The sequence below is a fragment of the Salmo trutta genome, chromosome 11 (genome assembly GCF_901001165.1).
Source record: "Salmo trutta chromosome 11, fSalTru1.1, whole genome shotgun sequence".
NCBI classification, from domain to species: Eukaryota; Metazoa; Chordata; class Actinopteri; order Salmoniformes; family Salmonidae; genus Salmo; species Salmo trutta.
Window position 1 is genome coordinate 12,174,812 of NC_042967.1, and position 12,629 is coordinate 12,187,440.

Genomic DNA, 12,629 nt, shown 5'->3' on the forward strand with positions numbered 1-12,629 from the left:
GCATTTCTAAGTGTGTGTGTGTGTGTGTGTGTGTGTGTGTGTGTGTGTGTGTGTGTGTGTGTGTGTGTGTGTGTGTGTGTGTGTGTGTGTGTGTGTGTGTGTGTGTGTGTGTGTGTGTGTGTGTGTGTGTGTATGTGCATACCTCAACTAGGTATACAGAGAAAGACATCATACACCCCAAATGTTCCATATAATATTATCATGAACATGCATAGAACAGGCCCCACCCACTCACCTCAAGATGAGCTGCAGCATCACATCCTCACAGTACAGTCCAATGAGAGTCTGGAACAGAGCCAGAGACACAGTACCCAGCTGGAAAACACCAAAAAGATAAACATCACAAGATGATGAAATAAAGGCCTCAGAGGACCGGAATACATCGCAGGGCTGGATTAACAAGTAACGGATTACCAAGGCTGAATTTCAAAATGGCTGCACCTAGCATCGTACCTGTTTAAATGTTGCCGAGTGACCATGGACAGCCTGAAGTCACAGCTTTTGTTGATACTTGTTTTGTAAGTATCCCTGATGCAACTTCACATAGTTGGCATGTAACCAGGCAATAGTGCCCCTAGGTCCTTAATGAGTTATGTTTTAGGCATGGGGTATGTCTTGATTAGGTTGAATCGTGTGGAAACAGGTGTATGCCTATCTGTCTGAGTTGCTGACAGCTGAATAATGAGGGAGTGTAGGGAAATGTCTGTCCATTTGAGGGTTTAGAATAGGGCGACTCACCAACAGTGAGTCGACCTGGTCAAGGCTTTCGACTCTGTCAATCACCGCATTCTTATCGGCAGACTCAACAGCCTTGGTTTCTCAAATGACTGCCTCGCCTGTCTCATCATCTATTTCTCAGATAGAGTTCAGTGTGTCAAATCGGAGCGCCTGTTGTCCGGACCTCTGGCAGTCTCTATGGGGGTACCACAGGGTTCAATTCTCGGGCCGACTCTTATCTCTGTATATATCAACGATGTCGCTCTTGCTGTGGGTGATTCCCTGATCCACCTCTAAGCAGACGACACCATTCTGTATACTTCTGGCCGTTCTTTGGACACTGTGTTAACTAACCTCCAGATGAGCTTCAATGCCATACAACTCTCCTTCCGTGGCCTCCAACTGCTCTTAAATACAAGTAAAACTAAATGCATGCTCTTCAACCGTTCGCTGCCCGCCCGACTAGCATCACTACTCTGGACGGTTCTGACTTAGAATATGTGAACAACTACAAATACCTAGGTGTCTGGTTAGACTGTAAACTCTCCTTCCAGACTCACATTAAGCATCTCCAATCCAAAATCAAATCTAGAATCGGCTTCCTATTTCGCAACAAAGTCTCCTTCACTCACGCTGCCAAACATACCCTCATAAAACTGACTATCCTACCGATCCTCGACTTCGGCGATGTCATTTACAAAATAGCCTCCAACACTCTACTCAGCAAACTGGATGCAGTTTATCACAGTGCCGTCCGTTTTGTCACCAAAGCCCCATATACCACCCCCCACTGCGACCTGTATGCTCTCGTCGGCTGACCCTCGCTACATATTCGTCGCCAGACCCACTGGCTCCAGGTCATCTATAAGTCTTTGCTAAGTAAAGCTCTGCCTTATCTCAGCTCACTGGTCACCATAACAACACCCACCCATGACACGCACTCCAGCAGGTATATCTCACTGGTCACCCCCAAAGCCAACACCTCCTTTGGCGGCCTTTCATTCCAGTTCTCTGCTGCCAATGACTGGAACGAATTCCAAAAATCACTGAAGCTGGAGAATTATATCTCCCTCACTAACTTTAAGCATCAGCTATCTGAGCAGCTTACCGATCGCTGCAGCTGTACACAGCCCATCTGTAAATAGCCCATCCAACTACCTCATCCCCATATTGTTATTTATTTACTTTTTTACTCTTTTGCACACCAGTATTTCTACTTGCACATCATCATCTGCACATCTATCACTCCAGTGTTAATTTGCTAAATTGTAATTACTTCGCTACTATGGCCTATTTATTGCCTTACCTCCTTACTCCATTTGCACACACTGTATATAGACTTTTTCTATTGTGTTATTGACTGTACGTTTGTTTATTCCATGTGTAACTCCGTGTTGTTGCTTGTGTTGCACTGCTTTGCTTTATCTTGGCCAGGTCGCAGTTGTAAATGAGAACTTGTTCTCAACTGGCCTACCTGGTTAAATAAAGGTGAAATAACATTTAAAAAACAGGATGCTTTGGGTTCAGTGCTATAGTACAACCTGCTTCTGATAATGAGGGTTTGGGGCCTGTTCCCTGTCAAGGCCTTTTAAACAGATTTATTTTTTAGATAAAAGACTGTTCTTTGAGCCAGCTCTCAGATGCCCACCATGACCAAAATTACCTTCTTAGTTATCTAAGTTGTGTTGTTGTTTAAAACATCAAATCCTTTTCAAAACCATCAATGTTAAATGGGCTGCAGGTATCAGAGAAGTGTTGTTTTCTACCCTGTAGAGTACAAATCAGCCCAGGAGCGTTTTTCACAGTTGAGTAGTCCCGTGAAGAGAGCCCTTGAACGTTTCAATTGACAAGCCTCTGTTGGATGTTAATGAATGAAGCCTTTCCAGCAATTCCCCCTGTTTGAACTAGACACATTTCCTAATATTTACTTGCCTTGTATCATCAATCCAACAACTAATTAGATTGTTTCCATGGCAATGCGCAATAACTATCTGCTGTCTTTGATACTGACATTTTAAATATTCGTTTAAATTATTAGGAAACGGCCTCTGGGGAAACTATTTATCTGCAAAACAAGTCTCAGTTATTTTAAACATGACTCACACAGCATAGCAGCAAGATTCACAGACAACTTTCTGAAGGATCTAATTTATGTCAGGTTGAGGCGGCCAGGCTATCTACTAAGTGTTACTAGGAGACTCTAGGTTGAAATATGCACAGTACTCAATATGTTTTGCAACTGTATGTGTGCGGTTGTGTGTATTTGTGAGTGCTAGCACGAAGGCTCACGGATCTGAAAAGGGATGTTGACACATGTGCTGAGCAGGTGCTTCAGCCTGCAGACTCCCTCCCGTACCTGGTGTGTCGATGTGGCTGACCAGCGTGTCCAGGATGTGGACGTTACCTGGGTGTGTTGATGTGGCTGACCAGCGTGTCCAGGATGTGGACGTTACCTGGAAGGGTGTGTCGATGCGGCTGACCAGCGTGTCCAGGATGTGGACGTTACCTGGAAGGGTGTGTCGATGCGGCTGACCAGCGTGTCCAGGATGTGGACGTTACCTGGAAGGGTGTGTTGATGCGGCTGACCAGCGTGTCCAGGATGTGGACGTTACCTGGGTGTGTTGATGTGGCTGACCAGCGTGTCCAGGATGTGGACGTTACCTGGAAGGGTGTGTTGATGCGGCTGACCAGCGTGTCCAGGATGTGGACGTTACCTGGAAGGGTGTGTTGATGCGGCTGACCAGCGTGTCCAGGATGTGGACGTTACCTGGAAGGGTGTGTTGATGCGGCTGACCAGCGTGTCCAGGATGTGGACGTTACCTGGAAGGGTGTGTTGATGCGGCTGACCAGCGTGTCCAGGATGTGGACGTTACCTGGAAGGGTGTGTTGATGCGGCTGACCAGCGTGTCCAGGATGTGGACGTTACCTGGGTGTGTTGATGTGGCTGACCAGCGTGTCCAGGATGTGGACGTTACCTGGAAGGGTGTGTCGATGCGGCTGACCAGCGTGTCCAGGATGTGGACGTTACCTGGAAGGGTGTGTTGATGCGGCTGACCAGCGTGTCCAGGATGTGGACGTTACCTGGAAGGGTGTGTTGATGCGGCTGACCAGCGTGTCCAGGATGTGGACGTTACCTGGAAGGGTGTGTTGATGCGGCTGACCAGCGTGTCCAGGATGTGGACGTTACCTGGGTGTGTTGATGTGGCTGACCAGCGTGTCCAGGATGTGGACGTTACCTGGAAGGGTGTGTTGATGCGGCTGACCAGCGTGTCCAGGATGTGGACGTTACCTGGAAGGGTGTGTTGATGCGGCTGACCAGCGTGTCCAGGATGTGGACGTTACCTGGAAGGGTGTGTTGATGCGGCTGACCAGCGTGTCCAGGATGTGGACGTTACCTGGAAGGGTGTGTTGATGCGGCTGACCAGCGTGTCCAGGATGTGGACGTTACCTGGAAGGGTGTGTTGATGCGGCTGACCAGCGTGTCCAGGATGTGGACGTTACCTGGAAGGGTGTGTTGATGCGGCTGACCAGCGTGTCCAGGATGTGGACGTTACCTGGAAGGGTGTGTCGATGCGGCTGACCGGCGTGTCCAGGATGTGGACGTTACCTGGAAGGGTGTGTCGATGTGGCTGACCAGCGTGTCCAGGATGTGGACGTTACCTGGGTGTGTTGATGTGGCTGACCAGCGTGTCCAGGATGTGGACGTTACCTGGAAGGGTGTGTCGATGCGGCTGACCAGCGTGTCCAGGATGTGGACGTTACCTGGAAGGGTGTGTCGATGCGGCTGACCAGCGTGTCCAGGATGTGGACGTTACCTGGGTGTGTCGATGTGGCTGACCAGCGTGTCCAGGATGTGGACGTTACGCTGACCAGCATGTCCAGGATGTGGACGTTACGCGGACCAGCATGTCCAGGATGTGGACGTTACCTGGAAGGGTGTGTTGATGCGGCTGACCAGCGTGTCCAGGATGTGGACGTTACCTGGAAGGGTGTGTTGATGCGGCTGACCAGCGTGTCCAGGATGTGGACGTTACCTGGAAGGGTGTGTTGATGCGGCTGACCAGCGTACACAGCCCATCTGTAAATAGCCCATCCAACTACCTCATCCCCATATTGTTATTTATTTACTTTTTTACTCTTTTGCACACCAGTATTTCTACTTGCACATCATCATCTGCACATCTATCACTCCAGTGTTAATTTGCTAAATTGTAATTACTTCGCTACTATGGCCTATTTATTGCCTTACCTCCTTACTCCATTTGCACACACTGTATATAGACTTTTTCTATTGTGTTATTGACTGTACGTTTGTTTATTCCATGTGTAACTCCGTGTTGTTGCTTGTGTTGCACTGCTTTGCTTTATCTTGGCCAGGTCGCAGTTGTAAATGAGAACTTGTTCTCAACTGGCCTACCTGGTTAAATAAAGGTGAAATAACATTTAAAAAACAGGATGCTTTGGGTTCAGTGCTATAGTACAACCTGCTTCTGATAATGAGGGTTTGGGGCCTGTTCCCTGTCAAGGCCTTTTAAACAGATTTATTTTTTAGATAAAAGACTGTTCTTTGAGCCAGCTCTCAGATGCCCACCATGACCAAAATTACCTTCTTAGTTATCTAAGTTGTGTTGTTGTTTAAAACATCAAATCCTTTTCAAAACCATCAATGTTAAATGGGCTGCAGGTATCAGAGAAGTGTTGTTTTCTACCCTGTAGAGTACAAATCAGCCCAGGAGCGTTTTTCACAGTTGAGTAGTCCCGTGAAGAGAGCCCTTGAACGTTTCAATTGACAAGCCTCTGTTGGATGTTAATGAATGAAGCCTTTCCAGCAATTCCCCCTGTTTGAACTAGACACATTTCCTAATATTTACTTGCCTTGTATCATCAATCCAACAACTAATTAGATTGTTTCCATGGCAATGCGCAATAACTATCTGCTGTCTTTGATACTGACATTTTAAATATTCGTTTAAATTATTAGGAAACGGCCTCTGGGGAAACTATTTATCTGCAAAACAAGTCTCAGTTATTTTAAACATGACTCACACAGCATAGCAGCAAGATTCACAGACAACTTTCTGAAGGATCTAATTTATGTCAGGTTGAGGCGGCCAGGCTATCTACTAAGTGTTACTAGGAGACTCTAGGTTGAAATATGCACAGTACTCAATATGTTTTGCAACTGTATGTGTGCGGTTGTGTGTATTTGTGAGTGCTAGCACGAAGGCTCACGGATCTGAAAAGGGATGTTGACACATGTGCTGAGCAGGTGCTTCAGCCTGCAGACTCCCTCCCGTACCTGGTGTGTCGATGTGGCTGACCAGCGTGTCCAGGATGTGGACGTTACCTGGGTGTGTTGATGTGGCTGACCAGCGTGTCCAGGATGTGGACGTTACCTGGAAGGGTGTGTCGATGCGGCTGACCAGCGTGTCCAGGATGTGGACGTTACCTGGAAGGGTGTGTCGATGCGGCTGACCAGCGTGTCCAGGATGTGGACGTTACCTGGAAGGGTGTGTTGATGCGGCTGACCAGCGTGTCCAGGATGTGGACGTTACCTGGGTGTGTTGATGTGGCTGACCAGCGTGTCCAGGATGTGGACGTTACCTGGAAGGGTGTGTTGATGCGGCTGACCAGCGTGTCCAGGATGTGGACGTTACCTGGAAGGGTGTGTTGATGCGGCTGACCAGCGTGTCCAGGATGTGGACCTTACCTGGAAGGGTGTGTTGATGCGGCTGACCAGCGTGTCCAGGATGTGGACGTTACCTGGAAGGGTGTGTTGATGCGGCTGACCAGCGTGTCCAGGATGTGGACGTTACCTGGGTGTGTCGATGTGGCTGACCAGCATGTCCAGGATGTGGACGTTACCTGGGTGTGTCGATGTGGCTGACCAGCGTGTCCAGGATGTGGACGTTACCTGGAAGGGTGTGTCGATGCGGCTGACCGGCGTGTCCAGGATGTGGACGTTACCTGGAAGGGTGTGTCGATGCGGCTGACCGGCGTGTCCAGGATGTGGACGTTACCTGGAAGGGTGTGTTGATGTGGCTGACCAGCGTGTCCAGGATGTGGACGTTACCTGGGTGTGTTGATGTGGCTGACCAGCGTGTCCAGGATGTGGACGTTACCTGGAAGGGTGTGTCGATGCGGCTGACCAGCGTGTCCAGGATGTGGACGTTACCTGGAAGGGTGTGTCGATGCGGCTGACCAGCGTGTCCAGGATGTGGACGTTACCTGGAAGGGTGTGTTGATGCGGCTGACCAGCGTGTCCAGGATGTGGACGTTACCTGGGTGTGTTGATGTGGCTGACCAGCGTGTCTAGGATGTGGACGTTACCTGGAAGGGTGTGTTGATGCGGCTGACCAGCGTGTCCAGGATGTGGACGTTACCTGGAAGGGTGTGTTGATGCGGCTGACCAGCGTGTCCAGGATGTGGACGTTACCTGGAAGGGTGTGTTGATGCGGCTGACCAGCGTGTCCAGGATGTGGACGTTACCTGGAAGGGTGTGTTGATGCGGCTGACCAGCGTGTCCAGGATGTGGACGTTACCTGGAAGGGTGTGTTGATGCGGCTGACCAGCGTGTCCAGGATGTGGACGTTACCTGGGTGTGTTGATGTGGCTGACCAGCGTGTCCAGGATGTGGACGTTACCTGGAAGGGTGTGTTGATGCGGCTGACCAGCGTGTCCAGGATGTGGACGTTACCTGGAAGGGTGTGTTGATGCGGCTGACCAGCGTGTCCAGGATGTGGACGTTACCTGGAAGGGTGTGTTGATGCGGCTGACCAGCGTGTCCAGGATGTGGACGTTACCTGGAAGGGTGTGTTGATGCGGCTGACCAGCGTGTCCAGGATGTGGACGTTACCTGGAAGGGTGTGTTGATGCGGCTGACCAGCGTGTCCAGGATGTGGACGTTACCTGGAAGGGTGTGTTGATGCGGCTGACCAGCGTGTCCAGGATGTGGACGTTACCTGGAAGGGTGTGTCGATGCGGCTGACCGGCGTGTCCAGGATGTGGACGTTACCTGGAAGGGTGTGTCGATGCGGCTGACCGGCGTGTCCAGGATGTGGACGTTACCTGGAAGGGTGTGTCGATGCGGCTGACCGGCGTGTCCAGGATGTGGACGTTACCTGGAAGGGTGTGTTGATGTGGCTGACCAGCGTGTCCAGGATGTGGACGTTACCTGGGTGTGTTGATGTGGCTGACCAGCGTGTCCAGGATGTGGACGTTACCTGGAAGGGTGTGTCGATGCGGCTGACCAGCGTGTCCAGGATGTGGACGTTACCTGGAAGGGTGTGTCGATGCGGCTGACCAGCGTGTCCAGGATGTGGACGTTACCTGGAAGGGTGTGTTGATGCGGCTGACCAGCGTGTCCAGGATGTGGACGTTACCTGGAAGGGTGTGTTGATGCGGCTGACCAGCGTGTCCAGGATGTGGACGTTACCTGGAAGGGTGTGTTGATGCGGCTGACCAGCGTGTCCAGGATGTGGACGTTACCTGGAAGGGTGTGTTGATGCGGCTGACCAGCGTGTCCAGGATGTGGACGTTACCTGGAAGGGTGTGTTGATGCGGCTGACCAGCGTGTCCAGGATGTGGACGTTACCTGGAAGGGTGTGTTGATGCGGCTGACCAGCGTGTCCAGGATGTGGACGTTACCTGGAAGGGTGTGTTGATGCGGCTGACCAGCGTGTCCAGGATGTGGACGTTACCTGGAAGGGTGTGTTGATGCGGCTGACCAGCGTGTCCAGGATGTGGACGTTACCTGGGTGTGTCGATGTGGCTGACCAGCATGTCCAGGATGTGGACGTTACCTGGGTGTGTCGATGTGGCTGACCAGCGTGTCCAGGATGTGGACGTTACCTGGAAGCGTGTGTTGATGCGGCTGACCAGCGTGTCCAGGATGTGGACGTTACCTGGAAGGGTGTGTTGATGCGGCTGACCAGCGTGTCCAGGATGTGGACGTTACCTGGGAGGGTGTGTTGATGCGGCTGACCAGCGTGTCCAGGATGTGGACGTTACCTGGAAGGGTGTGTTGATGCGGCTGACCAGCGTGTCCAGGATGTGGACGTTACCTGGAAGGGTGTGTTGATGCGGCTGACCAGCGTGTCCAGGATGTGGACGTTACCTGGGTGTGTCGATGTGGCTGACCAGCATGTCCAGGATGTGGACGTTACCTGGGTGTGTCGATGTGGCTGACCAGCGTGTCCAGGATGTGGACGTTACCTGGAAGCGTGTGTTGATGCGGCTGACCAGCGTGTCCAGGATGTGGACGTTACCTGGGTGTGTCGATGTGGCTGACCAGCGTGTCCAGGATGTGGACGTTACGCTGACCAGCATGTCCAGGATGTGGACGTTACGCGGACCAGCATGTCCAGGATGTGGACGTTACCTGGAAGGGTGTGTTGATGCGGCTGACCAGCGTGTCCAGGATGTGGACGTTACCTGGAAGGGTGTGTTGATGCGGCTGACCAGCGTGTCCAGGATGTGGACGTTACCTGGAAGGGTGTGTTGATGCGGCTGACCAGCGTGTCCAGGATGTGGACGTTACCTGGAAGGGTGTGTTGATGCGGCTGACCAGCGTGTCCAGGATGTGGACGTTACCTGGAAGGGTGTGTTGATGCGGCTGACCAGCGTGTCCAGGATGTGGACGTTACCTGGAAGGGTGTGTTGATGCGGCTGACCAGCGTGTCCAGGATGTGGACCTTACCTGGAAGGGTGTGTTGATGCGGCTGACCAGCGTGTCCAGGATGTGGACGTTACCTGGAAGGGTGTGTTGATGCGGCTGACCAGCGTGTCCAGGATGTGGACGTTACCTGGGTGTGTCGATGTGGCTGACCAGCATGTCCAGGATGTGGACGTTACCTGGGTGTGTCGATGTGGCTGACCAGCGTGTCCAGGATGTGGACGTTACCTGGAAGGGTGTGTCGATGCGGCTGACCGGCGTGTCCAGGATGTGGACGTTACCTGGAAGGGTGTGTCGATGCGGCTGACCGGCGTGTCCAGGATGTGGACGTTACCTGGAAGGGTGTGTTGATGTGGCTGACCAGCGTGTCCAGGATGTGGACGTTACCTGGGTGTGTTGATGTGGCTGACCAGCGTGTCCAGGATGTGGACGTTACCTGGAAGGGTGTGTCGATGCGGCTGACCAGCGTGTCCAGGATGTGGACGTTACCTGGAAGGGTGTGTCGATGCGGCTGACCAGCGTGTCCAGGATGTGGACGTTACCTGGAAGGGTGTGTTGATGCGGCTGACCAGCGTGTCCAGGATGTGGACGTTACCTGGGTGTGTTGATGTGGCTGACCAGCGTGTCTAGGATGTGGACGTTACCTGGAAGGGTGTGTTGATGCGGCTGACCAGCGTGTCCAGGATGTGGACGTTACCTGGAAGGGTGTGTTGATGCGGCTGACCAGCGTGTCCAGGATGTGGACGTTACCTGGAAGGGTGTGTTGATGCGGCTGACCAGCGTGTCCAGGATGTGGACGTTACCTGGAAGGGTGTGTTGATGCGGCTGACCAGCGTGTCCAGGATGTGGACGTTACCTGGAAGGGTGTGTTGATGCGGCTGACCAGCGTGTCCAGGATGTGGAAGTTACCTGGAAGGGTGTGTTGGTGCGGCTGACCAGCGTGTCCAGGATGTGGACGTTACCTGGAAGGGTGTGTTGATGCGGCTGACCAGCGTGTCCAGGATGTGGACGTTACCTGGAAGGGTGTGTTGATGCGGCTGACCAGCGTGTCCAGGATGTGGACGTTACCTGGAAGGGTGTGTTGATGCGGCTGACCAGCGTGTCCAGGATGTGGACGTTACCTGGAAGGGTGTGTTGATGCGGCTGACCAGCGTGTCCAGGATGTGGACGTTACCTGGAAGGGTGTGTTGATGCGGCTGACCAGCGTGTCCAGGATGTGGACGTTACCTGGGTGTGTCGATGTGGCTGACCAGCATGTCCAGGATGTGGACGTTACCTGGGTGTGTCGATGTGGCTGACCAGCGTGTCCAGGATGTGGACGTTACCTGGAAGGGTGTGTTGATGCGGCTGACCAGCGTGTCCAGGATGTGGACGTTACCTGGGTGTGTCGATGTGGCTGACCAGCGTGTCCAGGATGTGGACGTTACGCTGACCAGCATGTCCAGGATGTGGACGTTACGCGGACCAGCATGTCCAGGATGTGGACGTTACCTGGAAGGGTGTGTTGATGCGGCTGACCAGCGTGTCCAGGATGTGGACGTTACCTGGAAGGGTGTGTTGATGCGGCTGACCAGCGTGTCCAGGATGTGGACGTTACCTGGAAGGGTGTGTTGATGCGGCTGACCAGCGTGTCCAGGATGTGGACGTTACCTGGAAGGGTGTGTTGATGCGGCTGACCAGCGTGTCCAGGATGTGGACGTTACCTGGAAGGGTGTGTTGATGCGGCTGACCAGCGTGTCCAGGATGTGGACGTTACCTGGAAGGGTGTGTTGATGCGGCTGACCAGCGTGTCCAGGATGTGGACGTTACCTGGAAGGGTGTGTTGATGCGGCTGACCAGCGTGTCCAGGATGTGGACGTTACCTGGAAGGGTGTGTTGATGCGGCTGACCAGCGTGTCCAGGATGTGGACGTTACCTGGGTGTGTCGATGTGGCTGACCAGCATGTCCAGGATGTGGACGTTACCTGGGTGTGTCGATGTGGCTGACCAGCGTGTCCAGGATGTGGACGTTACCTGGAAGCGTGTGTTGATGCGGCTGACCAGCGTGTCCAGGATGTGGACGTTACCTGGAAGGGTGTGTTGATGCGGCTGACCAGCGTGTCCAGGATGTGGACGTTACCTGGAAGGGTGTGTTGATGCGGCTGACCAGCGTGTCCAGGATGTGGACGTTACCTGGAAGGGTGTGTTGATGCGGCTGACCAGCGTGTCCAGGATGTGGACGTTACCTGGAAGGGTGTGTTGATGCGGCTGACCAGCGTGTCCAGGATGTGGACGTTACCTGGGTGTGTCGATGTGGCTGACCAGCGTGTCCAGGATGTGGACGTTACCTGGGTGTGTCGATGTGGCTGACCAGCGTGTCCAGGATGTGGACGTTACCTGGAAGCGTGTGTTGATGCGGCTGACCAGCGTGTCCAGGATGTGGACGTTACCTGGGTGTGTCGATGTGGCTGACCAGCGTGTCCAGGATGTGGACGTTACGCTGACCAGCATGTCCAGGATGTGGACGTTACGCGGACCAGCATGTCCAGGATGTGGACGTTACCTGGAAGGGTGTGTTGATGCGGCTGACCAGCGTGTCCAGGATGTGGACGTTACCTGGAAGGGTGTGTTGATGCGGCTGACCAGCGTGTCCAGGATGTGGACGTTACCTGGAAGGGTGTGTTGATGCGGCTGACCAGCGTGTCCAGGATGTGGACGTTACCTGGAAGTGTGTGTTGATGCGGCTGACCAGCGTGTCCAGGATGTGGACGTTACCTGGAAGGGTGTGTTGATGCGGCTGACCAGCGTGTCCAGGATGTGGACGTTACCTGGGTGTGTTGATGTGGCTGACCAGCGTGTCCAGGATGTGGACGTTACCTGGAAGGGTGTGTTGATGCGGCTGACCAGCGTGTCCAGGATGTGGACGTTACCTGGAAGGGTGTGTTGATGTGGCTGACCAGCGTGTCCAGGATGTGGACGTTACCTGGAAGGGTGTGTTGATGCGGCTGACCAGCGTGTCCAGGATGTGGACGTTACCTGGAAGGGTGTGTTGATGCGGCTGACCAGCGTGTCCAGGATGTGGACGTTACCTGGAAGGGTGTGTTGATGCGGCTGACCAGCGTGTCCAGGATGTGGACGTTACCTGGAAGGGTGTGTTGATGCGGCTGACCAGCGTGTCCAGGATGTGGACGTTACCTGGAAGGGTGTGTTGATGCGGCTGACCAGCGTGTCCAGGATGTGGACGTTACCTGGGTGTGTC

The 12,629-nt window shown here is 53.2% G+C and overlaps 1 protein-coding gene across 1 annotated transcript in view; it reads right to left on the reverse strand.

Moving 5' to 3' along the window:
* The window catches only part of LOC115202219 (protein FAM160A1), a 58,177-nt gene that overhangs the window by 19,057 nt on the left and 26,491 nt on the right, over nucleotides 1-12,629 (reverse strand). The window contains exon 9 of the mRNA XM_029766201.1: nucleotides 236-315. Within this exon, the coding sequence (XP_029622061.1) occupies nucleotides 236-315 (80 nt within the window). The remainder of the gene's footprint in view (nucleotides 1-235; nucleotides 316-12,629) is intronic.